Below are 15658 nucleotides of genomic sequence, written 5' to 3'. Positions count from 1 at the left end.
AGTTTTTTTTTCTCCTCAACCAAACCTTGCTTGTGTCTGACAACCTTTTAATTTATTCATTTGGCATTTAATAATTGATACAAATAATATAATTACTTTAATAAATACTGTATTTGAAAATATTTTTAAAATTATATTTATATAAATTATTTTACTATATTAAAAGCTTAATAAAAAGGTTTATAGTTTTAGTTTTTTTAATGCTTAAGTACTATGTAAATATGTACTTTCACACAAGTATGTTTTTGGTTAGATATTTTGAGCAAAAATTTAACTCACAATACGTACTTTCAAATATTATTTAACAGTAGCTTTGCAGAATGTCAATATGCAAATAAATACAGATGCTAAAGAACACAAAACTTCCAACAGCTTTCCAGAATTTTACTGAGATTGAAGCAGAGCGAGAAACAGCTTGTGTTTACTTCACTGCATCGCTGAATCAGCGTAAATGTGAGCAGATGTGTGAAGGGTCACAAGGCCACCGGTTCAGAAATCAGCTTTATAATGTTTGTGTAAAAGTGAGCTTGCTGCAGCAGCATCAGTGTTTGGTAAGAGTTCATCTGAACGGTTTCTGCGCTGGAGCAGTTGTTGATCTACTCGTCTGTCTTGGCCTCCATCTCCTCAGCGTCGTCATCGCCGTCCACCTCTGCGTTCTCTCTCTCCAGACGCTCCAGCTGCCGCTGCAGTTCTGTCTCGTCTGTGTCCGTCACCACTTTAGGCTGAAGACAAACACGCAATCAGAGCAAATACTTAAAATGTGTTCATATACTGCATTGGATTTTTGTGTGTGTTTTCCTACTCACTGTAGTACTGCACTATGCCTTTATTCACTTTAATCATAATTGTTGTTTTTTTAAAAGGAAAAAACAGTTTAAGAAAGCATTGCTTCACAGAGTGTCCAATGGATCTGAAAGAATTAAAATATATATAAATTATTATTTATATTTGGTACTATATTCATTTATTTAATACATTTTTTAAATAGTTTATTTTAATCATTTATTTTATTATTATTCCTATTATTTTAATTCATTTTTATTTATTTGAATCTTTTTTTATGTATTTTATGTACCAATTTTATTAGTATTTGTAATTTTATGCATGTCCCTATTTTTTTTTTATTTTATATATATATATAGTATTTTTGTTTCATTAATTTTTTTCTACTCACTATACTGAAATAATTTTTAAGGCTTTCTATTAATTTTCTAACATTGACATTTATCCCGGGTTTTTTTCAATCTGTTTTTATGATGCATTTTGTTTATCTATTATGATTATTTATTTCTTTTATGTTACTTGGTCCAGATACCAGTTTGAAAACCCCTGATCTACTGTATATTGTAAATAATATCATGTATATTGCACGATGAAAAACATTCATGCATGAGGATGCAGTCAGATCAAATACTTGTGCATGTATATTTTAATATATTTTTTGTTTTCTTTTGTTTTTGTCTAAACTCAAAAGTGCAAAACAATGACTATCAGTGTGTGTTTGTTCTTAAAAGATCAAGTTTATTCTGTGATGTTTAGTAAATGTATGAAGCTCTAAAGTGTCTGACCTCCATCTGGACATTGAAGACCCCTCGCTTCTCCTCGATGCGCTCCTTGATGGCCGTCATGGCCTGGTTGAGCACTGACAGACCCTCGGTGCGCTCCAGAGTGGTGGTGGTCATGACGTACCGCGGCGGAGCTATCAGGTTGATCTGAAAGGAAATCAATGCACACTTTGAACCACAGAATTGCAGCTCATGAAGCTGCTAGAACTGGATATAAAGGAAGTGGATCTCACCTTGATTGGCATGGCCTCTGTGGAGCAGTTAAGCCCCGCCCTCAGCGCGTCTTTGACAGCATCAATGCCTTCATATCCATAACACGCCACCTCAATATCTGTCCACGGGACAAAGCAAACATCACGCTGAACACACATGAACATAATGCATGGCATATAAAAGGGAGAACAAAATATGTTCGTTGTATGAACTTTGTACTAATGTATACATTTGAATCAAATGTTTTAATTGTTATTTTTTATTTGAATGGGTTTTATTATGATTTTAATCAATTTAGTTTTATTATGATTTTAATCAATTAGTTTTTTCTTCTTTGAAAATTAAAATACATTAAAAAGAAAAACAATGCAAAGCTTTGCTTCATAGAGTTCAATAGAATTTTTGAAAAAAGTGATTTTTCTTCTAAATATATTTTTACATATAAACACCAAAGTTCTAAATTTTGGCATTCAAAAAATAATATTGTGAAATATTATTACACTTTAACATGGCAGTTTTCTTTTTTTTTTTTTAATCAGTTGAAAACAGTTCATATTTTTTTTCAGGATTCTTTGATGAATAGAAAGTTCTAAAAATTGCATTTATCAGAAATATAAATATTTTCTAACATTTTAACATTTTACTGTCCCTTTTGATAAATCCCTTGCTGAATAAAATTATTAATTAAAAAAAAAATTACAGACTTCAAAATTGAGCAGCAGTATACATATGAATTGTTCAAACTCATTGAAGTCTCATTGAATTTGCATTCGAAAACATAAAAAATTACAGACAATATTTGAAAAGAGAAGTGTGTGTGTGTGTATATATATATATATATATATATATATATATATATATATATATATATATATATATATATATATATATATATATATATTCAGAATTTTTGGCACCCTTGGTAAATATGATCAAAGAAGGCTCTGAAAATAAATCTGCATCATTAATCCTTTCGATCTTTTATTTAAAAAAAATAAATAAATCACAAAAAATCTAACCTTTCATTGAACTAAAACAACTGAAAATGGAGGAAAATCTCATTATGAAATAAATGTTTTTCTCAAATACACGGACACAATTATTAGCACCCCGATAAATTCTTAGGAGTAAAATATCTCTGAAGTATATTCCCATTCATATTCAAAATTGAGCACTCCAGGGTGATTATGAACATGAAATTATCCAGCCATGACTTCCTGTTTCACAGAAATATAAATAGGAGGGAAAACAAAGCCTAAATTCCCGTGATCATCCATCGCAATGAGAAAAACCAAAGAATATATTTCTGATGTGCAGCAAAAGATAATTGAGCTTCACAAATTAGTGAAGTGGCTTTAAGAAAAGAGCTAGAGCAGTGAAAATTCCTGTTTCCACCATCAGGGCAATAATTAAGAATTTCCAATCAACATAAAATGTTATGAATCTGCCTGGAAGAGGACGTGTGTCTATATCGTCCTAATGCACGGTGAGGAGGATAGTTTGAGTGGCTAAAGACTCTTCAAGGACCACAGCTGGAGAATTGCAGAAAATAGTAGAGTCTCTAAAAAAAAATTGTCAAACAGCCCCTACATCAGCACATGTTGTTTGGGAGGATTTCAAGAAAAGCTCATCCAAAAACAAACTCCAGCATATTCAGTTGTCAGACACGACTGGAACTTCAATGGGACTGGCTTCTATGGTCAGATGAAACTAAAAAAAGAGCTTTTTAGCAGCAAACACTCAAGATGGGTTTGGTGAACACAGGGATAAATAGTACCCCATGTGTACAATTAAATATACTGCTGTATTTGTGATGTTGTGGGCCTATATTTCTGCTGGAGGTCCTGGACATCTTGTTTAGAAACATGGCATCATGGATTCTATCAAATACCAACAGATGAAAAAATCAATAAGTGACTGACTCTGTTAGAAATCTTATAATGGGCCATGTTTGGATCTTCCAACCGTACAATACTCCAAACACAAACCTCAAAAACAACACAAAAATGGGTCACTGATGACACAACCAAGCTTCTGCTGGCCATTCCAGTCCTCTGACCTGAACCCTGTAGAAAATGAGTGAGGTGAACTGAAGAGAAGAAGCTGTGAATCTAAAGGATCTGGAGTGATTCTGGATGAAGGAATGGTCTCTGATCTCTTGTCAGGTGTTCTCTAACCTCATCAGGCATTATAGGAGAACATTTAGAGCTGTTAAACTGACAAAGGGAGGTTTCAAAAAGTATTGAATAAAAGGGTGCCGTTAATTGTGGCCAATGTGTGTTTGAGAAAAACATTTATTTCATAATGATATTTCCCCCCATTTTAAATTCTTATTATCCAATAAAAGGTTAGATTTTTGTGAATTTTTTTAATAAAAGATCAAAAGGATTAACAATGCATATTAATTTTCACAGCCTTCTTTGATCATATTTCCCAAGGGTGCCAATAATTCTGACCACGACTGTATATACACACGCTTGTGGATTACAGGTTGGAAATTATAAAATTAAATTATGTGTTATTAATTTGCTTTTATATAAATCATGAAAGTACTAATATTATTATTAATAAATAATAAATGTTTTAACTTCTGTATTGTGAAAAGTGCAGCAGATGTTGATGATAAGTACCTGCTCTGATTTTGACAGCCTGTGGGGTGAGGCGTCTGTTGATGTTGTCGATGAGCACGTCCCTCTCCTCCTCAGTCAGATCCAAACCGTCCAGGATGGACGGATCGCTGGAAAAAAAACCAGAGCAAATAAGCGAAACATTTTCTCCTTCACTTAAAACTCTTGCTTTGTTTTCAGTGCATGCTCCACGCAGAATTTCTTTTACATGCTCATTTGTAGCTACTATATTTTTAAAAATAGGTTTCATTACCTTATATGTCCAAAACTGTAATGTTTCACCAAAAAACAAACTAACATCTTGTTGCAACATTTTACACAAATCAAGATTGAATATATGAAGTGCTATGAATGATATTGAATGATGCAGGCTATTTAAAGCAGCGCTATACAAGCGGTTAATAAACAGAACTGCACGCTTCCCGCGGAAGAACATTCTAACCGGATCTACTTCTCGACGTTTCTGTCACGCAGGTATGTGTTACGACCCGACCAGGCTACAATAGACCAAATATAAGCACTTATTATAAGTGTACCATAGTGATTTGGGATAAGACAAAAACGCATGATGCACTCGCTCATTATATACATTTTGCAAATTTTGAACACAGAAAAAGTTACATAGTGCTGCTTTAAGACAATATTGGCTGACTAGGCGGCAATGCTGACCTAAAATGCTAAATGTTTGTCCTCTCTTTCTTCACCGTTTCCACATCTCAGACCTTTTAGACAGTTTTTGAAACAAAGGGTAAAGAAAATACTACACAAAACTTACTAGCAATTGCCAAGTGGTCTTACTTTTCCAATACAAAGACGACCAATCTACCTTTTCATAACTGAATTTAAAAAGTTATGACCAGTCTGGCCCCAGTTCTTTATTTAGCCTTGTAAGATCACAAGTGCCCTTGTAAACCCTTCCCCTCATAAAAACAATTTTTCATTGGATCCAAGCAAATCTCATAGGTGACCTACTGTATTTTGATCTCAAAAAAGTGAGTTGTCACTGAAAGTTGAGGAGTTTGCATCTATGTTGGACACTCACGACACGGCCTGTTTGAAGGCGTCATAGGCGCCGTATCCGGGTTTCTTGTATTTCTCGTCAAACACCCAAGCGGTTCGCTGGAACAAACTCTCCAGCTGTTCGTCTTTAGTGTACTCCAACACTTCAGCCACATGCCGTAAAATACTGTACACCTGCAGCACAACAACAACATCTTCAAACCACAAAAACATTACATTTTACTTCCATTTTCAAAATGCATACTCACTGTTTTAGATTTGGTGAATTTATCCTCACACTTGATGGCTTCTTCCGGAGACACTCTTCTCTTGGACAAATCAATGTATCCTAAAGAAGAAAAACACGGTCAAATGTAAAACCAGGGTTGGAAATGCATGGTGGCTTGCGACAAAAATGCCCCTCAAATTCAAGATTAAGGAGCAAAACCTGACCCTGCACAATTGAAATATGTCTGTTTTAGTTTTAAATTTACATTTAGTCATTTAGCAGACGCTTTTATCAAGAGTGACTTACAAATGAGGAAAAGAGCAATGATATGCAAGTGCGATGACAAGTCTCGGTTAGCTTAGCAAGGTTTGTTTTTTTAGTTTTAGATAAATCAACAATTTAACAGTCTGTCACAGTTAAAATTAAATATGAAAATGGTCAATTTGCGGAATTACATTTAGATCTGTGCATGTTGTATTTGGACGTATTGTTTTATGCAGCGTTGAGACTATCAACCAATCACACGTGTTCCTGCTGAGCTTCTGAATGCAATGACCAATCAAGAGGCGTTCCGATTAGTCAGCGATGACACTGCACTGTTAAGATTGAAAACGAGCCAATCGGATGCGTGTTAAAGTGTTCAGCGCTTAAATGTTTTGTCGGTGTGTGCGTTCACTGATTGAATTCTGCGCTCACAGATTCTCATCATAATCACCAATAATGATTTTTATCATAATGTTGCAGCCCTATGAGTTGCTGTTTTTTAAAAGTATAACTGATGTAAACAGCTGATTGGTGTAATTATTTTATAGGTTTTCTTCTCTGAACCTTAAAATACATTTAAAAAGGATACAGTATCAGGAAAAATCAAAAGCTTTGCTTCATAAGAGTGCTGAACAGATCTGGGAGAAATTAAAAAAAAATATATATTTTATATATAAACATTACTACGGAAGCGTATTGCATTCACTTGAGGAAAAAAAATCTACTCTGTTTTTCTGAATTAACGAGTTAATTATCTCAGAATTACGAGATAATTTTTAATGAAAAAAAGTTTTTGCTCTGTTTTTCTGAATTAATGACTTAATTATCTCAGAATTACGAGATAATTTTTCATAAAAAACGTTTTTGCTCTGTTTTTCTGAATTAATGACTTAATTATCTCAGAATTACGAGATAATTTTTCATAAAAAACGTTTTTGCTCTGTTTTTCTGAATTAATGACTTAATTATCTCAGAATTACGAGATAATTTTTAATGAAAAAAAGTTTTTGCTCTGTTTTTCTGAATTAATGACTTAATTATCTCAGAATTACGAGATAATTTTTAATGAAAAAAAGTTTTTGCTCTGTTTTTCTGAATTAATGACTTAATTATCTCAGAATTACGAGATAATTTTTCATTAAAAAACGTTTTTGCTCTGTTTTTCTGAATTAATGACTTAATTATCTCAGAATTACGAGATAATTTTTAATGAAAAAAAGTTTTTGCTCTGTTTTTCTGAATTAATGACTTAATTATCTCAGAATTACGAGATAATTTTTAATGAAAAAAAGTTTTTGCTCTGTTTTTCTGAATTAATGACTTAATTATCTCAGAATTACGAGATAATTTTTCATTAAAAAACGTTTTTGCTCTGTTTTTCTGAATTAATGACTTAATTATCTCAGAATTACGAGATAATTTTTATTTAAAAAACGTTTTTGCTCTGTTTTTCTGAATTAATGACTTAATTATCTCAGAATTCTGAAAAACAGAGTAGATTTTTTTTCCTCAAGTGAATGCAATACGCTTCCGTACATTACTGTACAAAAGTTTGGACTATTTTAAACTGATGTGCAATATTATTACAATTTACAATAACTGTTTTCTATATGAATACATATTAAAATGTAATTTATTTCTGTGATGTGCAGCTGTATTTTCAGCATCATTCCTCCAGTCTTCAGCATCACATGATCTTCAGAAATCATAATAATATACTGATTTCTGATTATTATCAACAGTTGTGCTGCTCAATATTTGTGTAAACTGTGATGCATTTTATTTTTCAGGACTCACAGATGAATAGAAAGTTCATAAGAAGAACATTTATTTGAAATAGAGATCTTTTGTAACATTATAAATGCCTTTACTGTCACTTTTGATCCATTTAATGCATCCTTTCTGAATAAAAGCATTAGTTTCTTTCTAAAAAATAAAAAAATAAAAAATCGTATTTCAAACGTTGCATGGTAGTGCATATATGAATCGTTTGTGAATAAGTTTATTGTTATTAGTAACAGTTTAAAGTGTTCTGATTGATTTAAGTAATTGGTTCAATTTAAGTATCTGACATTAAAGACAACATAGATATAATTAATAAAGTAATTATGAAAACTCAATTCCAGGGGGCAAATATTGTCTCTTGATGGAAACGTTGATGTCTGCCCCTGACTGAAACTCTCTCTCTCTCTCTGCATTGCTGCTTGTGTCTGTCACAGACTCACCCTTCTCTTTGTCCACTCTGATGACCACCACGCATTCGTTGCGTCCGATGCGGATGAGTTTGTTGATGGAGCGGATGCGTCTGCGGGACAGTTCGCTCAGCAGGATCATGCCCTCGATGTTGTTGTACTCCAGCAGACTGACATACGCGCCCATCTCAGCGATGGAGCGAACGTTCACCATCACCACATCCTCCACCTCCGGGAAACGGTGCTGATAAAACCTACAGCTGAGGCCCGGCATCTCTGAGCAACACAATTAATGCACATCATTCCTACGCTTTTATTTCAGGTGGTTTGATTCAATTTATTTGTTTTTAATTTAATTTAAAATGCTTTTTTTTTTTTTTTTTTGAGGTTTTTTAAGTATTTTTTGTAAAAGAATTGCACTTTTTTTTTTTGTGACTAGACAAAAGCTTGTTAAAAATATACAATGAGACCATATCAAAACAATGCAGGTGATAACTAGCAATTCTTTATTGAGCACAAGACTAACTGCATTCATTTTTTTTCAGATTTGACATCAGATTTATTTCCATTAGTCCTATTAGATACGTAGTCAAATCAATCTTTTAGATGCCACACAAACCCAAGTACGATCATTCTGACCCATTCTATATATTTTCATGTATAAAGAACCAATTTATACTGTAAAAAAATACATATTATAAATATGACAAATGAAAATATTTAGTTTGCATTAAGTTTTTTTTTTAATAATTCAAAAAAGATATTTGCTACTCACTATCAACGAAAAAGGCTTTTAGTATAGTTAATTACTAAAAAATTAAAACAATCAAAAAAATAGTTATTTGAAATAAACATTAGCCGAAAAAAACCCACTTCATTTTAGCTAGTTGCCAAGGCAACATTACTCATATTTATTTAATTTAACCTGATGTACTAAAATAACTAAAACAAAAATTAACTAAAATATATTAGCTAACATAAAATATAAATACAAAAATAAAAACAATTAACTCTGCATTATTTTATTTCAATCTATATATTTTTAATTTATCATTTAAACATTTTTGTATTTTAATCACTTGTATTATTTGTATTCTTAAAATGGGATTATTATTTTAATCTCAATTTAATTTTAATCTTATGTCTATTATTTATTAATTTTTCCCCCACTCCTTTTCTCTTAACTTGAAAACCCCAGTCTACATAATTGCAAACAATGTTGTATTATTTGTTGGATATTTTGTATATTGCATAACGTGTCATTTTCTGATGATTGTTGCACTGTTCACATAATTTACACAATGTTTACATATTAATTTCGCTGAAAATATCAAAACGTACCTCCATCTATCTATAAATCTATCTCTATATTTCTATCTATCTATCTGTCTGTCTGTTGAGGCATCTATTATTAATCTATCTATCTGTTCAATGCGCGCATGCGGCACAGGAGCCATTAAAACCCCTCATATCATCCCAAAAACGAGCTCAACATGAGCCAAATTATCACGGAAGTAAAGGTAACTCAATCCCACCTGACAGGTGTCACAATCGGCTCACTTTAAACCCTTTAAATCTCTAGAAACGGTCGTTTTCTGCGAGCGTTAGTTGCCCATTGATCCTGCGATCCGAGAAAGAATGAAGCCAGCAGCGACCGGTGAATATAACACAGCCGCTGTCAATCACACTTCAAAATAAAAGTCTGTGCTAAACACTTGATAAACACTTGTTGTTTAAAAAAAAGTGCTTTATAAATAAACTTTGACTTTGACTTTGACTTTGTGCAAAATTATGCATATTTTTAGGAGGAGATTTCAACTATAAATCAGATTATATATAAATAATAAAGGTTACTTTATTGTTTTAAAGAATACTGATTGTTTTTTACGGTCGTTCCGTTTTTTAAAGTCAAAAATCATCTTATATCCTCCAATAAAACACGGATGTACTATTAGTAGACCAGACACCGTCAAAAGTTATTCAAGCCAAAGTAAATTAAAATAAATAAATACAGCATTAAGCAAAATAAATTAGATAAAGGTGCAAATTATTTTTAGGGAAACAAATTAAATTGCTTTACCGTCATTACTGTTGAGGGTTATTTTGAAAAGTGAATACCGCTACGTACGAAGACACGCATGGAAGTGACGCAACCAATCGCTGCGTTCAGGAGGAATCACATGACCTCCAGTCAGCTGATCGTATCCTGCGTCCTGCTGCTAGGGTCATGGCGACAGTATTATAATCATTTCATCGTGATATTAAATAATTTGACGATTTCAGCAGCAACGCGTCTCAGTAGTTTAATACAGTGTTTCAATAAAGAACAAAGATGTCCGGAAAAGATCGGATCGACGTTTTTCCCTCTAGAATGTGAGTATTGCGGCCCATAAATGCATTATTTTCAATCGTGCATGAAAACAGCATTTGATAGAAACATATTTGAGCAGTTTATGCTTTTAGAAAGCAATTAGAATCTCAAAGCACGAACTAAGATGATATTGAATGCGCAGGAGTCGTGCTTCCTCTAGGTTTTATTATTTATAAATTGATCAGAGATGAAGAGTTATAGAAAGCGTCTGTTTTATGCTAAATGTGCATTGTTTACAAAATAGTAATAATTTTAAAAAATCTTTAAAATGTGTATATATTGTATTTTGATGTTGTTGAATTGTTGATTCACACATTTTAAGTATATAATGTATTTTATATGAATTTTGTATTTACAATATATAAAAACGCATATCATATTTGCCAATATATTATTACGCAGATACATTTTGTCTGTAGAGTAACTCGATATGATGGATGACAATATTTTGGATTCATATAAATCAAATCTGGCAGTATTTTAAGTGGACTGAGAAGAGGAAGTGATATTATTCACAGTCATGTGAGCCTCTACTGACCAGAAATACATAGTATAGCCTATATAGTGGTTGTAACCTATAATAATGCAATATGTACAATAAATAATCACATTAGAATAATAAAATAGATGCTAAAATACATGCATATTCAGGAAGTATGACCAAAAATGTAACCATATGAGAATCGCATTACTAAATAATATCATAAATACCCTTAATATTCATGGCCTGTATCATAAATACCCTTAATATTCATGGCCTGTATATATTGTTGTTGATTATGTATTATCAGGGCTCAGACCATTATGAAAGCTCGACTGAAAGGAGCTCAAACTGGCCGGAGTTTGCTGAAGAAGAAAGCTGATGCTCTGGCCATGCGATTTCGACAAATTCTTAGAAAAATCATCGAGGTATAACATCAGTGCTATGCTTTTATTTGAGGCATTTTTATTTATTTTACATGTTGACTTTATTCTTGTCGCTTATTTATTTTTTTCTTTTATCATTGATGTGACTATTTGAATCTTTCAGACTAAGACGCTGATGGGAGAGGTGATGAGAGAAGCAGCCTTTTCATTAGCTGAGGCCAAGTTTGCTGCTGGTGACTTCAGGTAGTTAATCTCATTAAAGCAATGTTTTTTTATAGTTATAGGAAGAATCTGATACCAGATCTCACTGAATGTGTTTGAATTCTGTCCCATCAGTACTACAGTCATTCAGAACGTGAACAAGGCCCAGGTGAAGGTCAGAGCAAAACGGGACAATGTTGCAGGTTCGCTAGCTAAATCATTTTTAGTAACAAAAAAACAGGCCGATTTCTTCTGAAACTGCTCACCTCATCATGAGTGTCACCTGTGTTTGTTCTCAGGAGTTACTCTACCGGTGTTTGAGCATTACCAGGAGGGAGGAGACAGTAAGGATCCTGTTCTCTTCATGTTTTAATGGAATAGTTCAGCCAAAAATGAAAATGTCCTCACCCTCAGGCCAGCCAAGATGTAGGTGATGTAGAAATGTAGCATTCTTTCAATGGATGCTCTGCAGTGAATGGGTGCCGTCAGAATGAGAGTCCAAACAGCTGATAAAAACATAATCCACCAGTAATCCATACCACTCCAGTTCATCAGTTAATATCTTTTCTGCCATCATTAATGCGTTTTAACTTCTGGCTAAAATATGAGTCATAATCCTCCAGTGAAAGTCCATCTCCTGTTGTCTCTCACATCAAAATCCACCCACATACTTGTATAGTGCTTGATCTGATTTCTCACCTGATTCAGACCAGACCACTTTTTCACTGGAGGAAGCGTTGTTATATTATAGTGTCGTATTTTAGCTGGAAGTGCAAAATGTCTTAAAGATGGATTAGTTTCTTACAAACACACAACTCTGTCTTCTCAAAATGTTAACTGATGGACTGGAGTTATTGTGATGTTTTTATCAGCTGTTTGGACTCTCATTCTGACGGCACCCATTCACTGCAGAGCATCCATTGCTGAGACACTGATGCATTTCTCCAAATCTGATGAAGAAACAAACTCATCTACATCTTGGATGGCCTGAGGGTGATGGCAAATACTTGTGAAAAAGCATGATACTGAAGATCATTTGAACACATCATCATTTCAGATGTATTTTTTCTTCTCTGCAGGTTATGAGCTCACTGGTCTGGCCAGAGGTGGAGAGCAGCTGTCTCGGCTCAAGAGGAACTACGCCAAAGCAGTCGAGCTTCTTGTAGAGCTGGCCTCACTGCAGGTATGAATATTTGTATCCATATTCATAAAAGAAAATGTCAAAATTCCAATTTTTTTATTTTTAATCAATGTTTTATGTGATTCATTCACACACAGACCTCTTTTGTGACGCTGGACGAGGCCATCAAGGTCACAAACCGCCGTGTGAACGCCATCGAGCACGGTGAGATCTCACAGACACCTCTGAAGAGAACCAAACCTTCAGGCCTCTTTTAGAAGCACTATAACATGACGCTCTTATGTTTTTCCTCTCAGTGATTATTCCCAGGATCGAGCGCACGCTCACATACATCATTACTGAGCTGGATGAACGGGAGCGAGAGGAATTCTACAGGTGAGACCGCGGTGCAATATGTGACCCTGGAGATTTCTACATCATCTGAAAGCTGAATAAATAATCTTTCCATTGATGTATGGTTTGTTATGATAGGACAATATTTGGCTGAGATACAACTATTTGAAAATCTGGAATCTGAGGGTGCAAAAATATCTATATATTGAGAAAATCTCCTTTAAAGTTGTTCAAATGAAGTTCTTAGCAATGCATATTACTAATCAAAAATTAAGTTTTGATATATTTACAGTAGGAAATTTACAAAATATCTTCATGGAACATGATCTTTACTTAATATCCTAATGATTTTTGGCATAAAAGAAAAATGGATAATTTTGACCCATACAATGTATTTTTGGCTATTGCTACAAATATACCCCAGCAACTTAAGACTGGTGTTGTGGTCCAGGGTCACATATAGCAACATCATGTGACGACAATATAGCATACTACTGTTTCAAACATTTATTGCTTTTGCTATATCAGTGTTATTTTTATATCGAGATAATATTGTAGTTTAAAATTAGTTTATATTTTGTTTTCATTTTAATTGCAATCAAAGTTTTAGTCATTTTTGTGTGTTTTTGACATTTTCAATAGTATTTTTTTTAAATATATCTATGATTTTTTTATTTAAATAAACTAAATGAAAGTAAGAAATATTGCCTTGTCAATTAGTTGAATTAATTATTGTTTTGTTTTTTATAGTGTTTAATATAACGTTTATTTTGTTTCCAGTAACTGAATGATTTTTATGGTTTAGTTTTAGTTAACTATAATAACCCTGATCTATATATGAAATTGGTTTATGTAGCAAAAATCAATATGTATTAGAGGTAGACTGTTATTGGAGTTTGCTGATACAATAATAATTTGTTTAAAGAATAGGAATAACCAGATTATTGTGCTGATACCAGTAAAATCTGTTAAATAATATTCTTATTCGTTCCTTGATAAACAATCCCAAAATGCACCAGGACTCTTATTTTGGAAATAAAATGTTGAATTTTATTTTGCTCTTTCAGAATGAGGAGGGAGATAATATGTACTGTAACAACTATCTGCAACATAGAAACATCAATAAATAAATTCATAATTTATCACGAGTAATTGCTTGTCATAAATGCATGATTGTGTTTTGAGTTAGAAAGGCAAAGCATTCCGGTGTAATTAATAATAGTTTTTTGAAGTTTATCACGTTAGGCAACATTGTGATTCCTGTTTTTCCATCCCCAAATTTAAGACCTCTTAAAATTATCATTTAGACTTTCGTTACACCATTTTTAAAGATTTTTATAACCTTAAATTTAATCAAACGTAAGCACCCAAACCCTGATACATAGAATGTTTTGGCAGCTCAAATGAAATATTAATCTAATGTTATATACCAGCGGTCTCAAACTCAATTCCTGGAGGGCCACAGCTCTGCAGAGTTCAGCTCCAACTCACACCTGCTTGGAAGTTTCTAGTGATCCTGAAGAGCTTGATTAACTGGATCAGGTGTGTTTGATTACGGTTGGAACTAAACTGTGCAGCGCTGTGGCCCTCCAGGAACTGAGTTTGAGACCAATGTTATGTACAGTCCAAAAATAAGATATTCAGAATATCCACCAACCCTTCATCCTCCCGTTTTCCCATCACAGGCTCAAGAAGATCCAGGAGAAGAAGAAGCAGCTCCGTGAGAGGACGGAGAAGGAGATCGCCAAGCGTTTGGCGGCACTGGGGCCGATCGCAGAGCCCGTGAACATGCTGAACGAAGAGGCCGACGAGGACATGCTGTTTGAATGAAGCCGCAAACCACATCATATTTATTCTCTGTGACTAAGGCCGAGCTTTACATGAAAAGAGGAAGCTCTTGTTTTGTGTGTATGTTGGTGCCGTGTCACTTCTTTTTGTTTATGATGAATAGAATATATATCACAGACGCTTTAAAAATGTGTAGGTTGATCGCCTGAATCCATAAAACGGTTTAAAGTGCAAGGTTGTTTTTTTTTATGTCTGAACAGAAATGAAAACCTGTAAAGTAGTTCAAATGAATTAAAATGATCATTGCACGCTCCAGTCTTATTGCATGCGTGTGCAACCTTCTCCATTAGCTAGTGTGTGATAACTGAGAATATTCTGTGACGTACCATGCTTCTCTTTGACTTTGAGCAGAAACAGTTCAGTGTTGACACAATCCTTACCGAACATTCCTCCACGTCTAGTAGTGCAAATGTGTACTCAGATTTCACTTCATGTGAATTTAATTTCAATAAATGTTGTAAATGGTCATTTGCTGTTGATTAGTTTGTGTGATGTTCACTGCTGAAGTGCTGAGATTTCCTAGCCTTTCAGTATTTCACTTTATAGGCTTAATATGGCTTGCAAATGCATGTTGACTATAAACTTATATAGCCAGCTGAAGGTTTTGAAAGCTTGTTTCTGCCACAGGATAAACAAAAGTAACAGCAGCTTTTTAATATCACAATTCTGAGATTTTTCTTGAATTGTGATACATAAACTTCAAATTTTGAGAAGTCGCAGTTGCGAGAAAAAAGTCAGAATTCTGTGATTAAAATTTTATGTGGCAGAAAAAAAACCTGTAAATTGTAAGGAAAAAAAGAATTGAGAG

At 33.5% G+C, this 15658-nt stretch overlaps 2 protein-coding genes across 2 annotated transcripts; one reads left to right on the top strand and one right to left on the bottom strand.

Annotated features, from left to right (window-relative positions):
• Positions 1-286: 286 nt before the first annotated feature.
• LOC306843775 (eukaryotic translation initiation factor 2 subunit 1-like) lies at positions 287-9780 on the bottom strand. Its single transcript, XM_079375441.1, has 8 exons — positions 9625-9780; positions 8123-8365; positions 5674-5753; positions 5448-5599; positions 4409-4515; positions 1799-1896; positions 1569-1712; positions 287-722 (listed from the first exon to the last, which is right to left on the bottom strand). Exons 2-8 carry the CDS (start codon positions 8361-8363, stop codon positions 597-599), a joined length of 948 nt encoding a protein of 315 aa, XP_079231567.1. The 5' UTR covers positions 8364-8365; positions 9625-9780; the 3' UTR covers positions 287-596.
• A 471-nt stretch (positions 9781-10251) lies between these two features.
• LOC306843427 (V-type proton ATPase subunit D) lies at positions 10252-15317 on the top strand. The gene is made up of 9 exons (XM_079374922.1): positions 10252-10462; positions 11252-11369; positions 11491-11570; positions 11664-11731; positions 11828-11872; positions 12608-12711; positions 12807-12873; positions 12966-13044; positions 14688-15317. Exons 1-9 carry the CDS (start codon positions 10422-10424, stop codon positions 14830-14832), a joined length of 747 nt encoding a protein of 248 aa, XP_079231048.1. The 5' UTR covers positions 10252-10421; the 3' UTR covers positions 14833-15317.
• The last annotated feature ends 341 nt before the right edge of the window (positions 15318-15658 follow it).

Source organism: Barbus barbus, assembly GCF_936440315.1.
Source record: "Barbus barbus genome assembly, chromosome: 24".
In the NCBI taxonomy this organism is placed as follows: Eukaryota; Metazoa; Chordata; class Actinopteri; order Cypriniformes; family Cyprinidae; genus Barbus; species Barbus barbus.
Note: the sequence above shows the minus strand (reverse complement) of the source record. Positions and strands in the feature narration are given on the sequence as shown.

Excerpts from the sequence above, each read along its gene's own strand:
- LOC306843775 (XM_079375441.1), bottom strand. The coding sequence starts at position 8,363 with ATGCCGGGCCTCAGCTGTAGGTTTTATCAGCACCGTTTCCCGGAGGTG. Across the intron at positions 5,754-8,122 it reads CAGAGTGGACAAAGAGAAGG|GATACATTGATTTGTCCAAG; the intron begins GTGAGTCTGTGA and ends TTTCTTCTTTAG. Across the intron at positions 5,600-5,673 it reads AATTCACCAAATCTAAAACA|GTGTACAGTATTTTACGGCA; the intron begins GTGAGTATGCAT and ends GTTGTGCTGCAG.
- LOC306843427 (XM_079374922.1), top strand. The coding sequence starts at position 10,422 with ATGTCCGGAAAAGATCGGATCGACGTTTTTCCCTCTAGAAT. Across the intron at positions 11,732-11,827 it reads AAAACGGGACAATGTTGCAG|GAGTTACTCTACCGGTGTTT; the intron begins GTTCGCTAGCTA and ends GTTTGTTCTCAG. Across the intron at positions 13,045-14,687 it reads GAGCGAGAGGAATTCTACAG|GCTCAAGAAGATCCAGGAGA; the intron begins GTGAGACCGCGG and ends TTCCCATCACAG.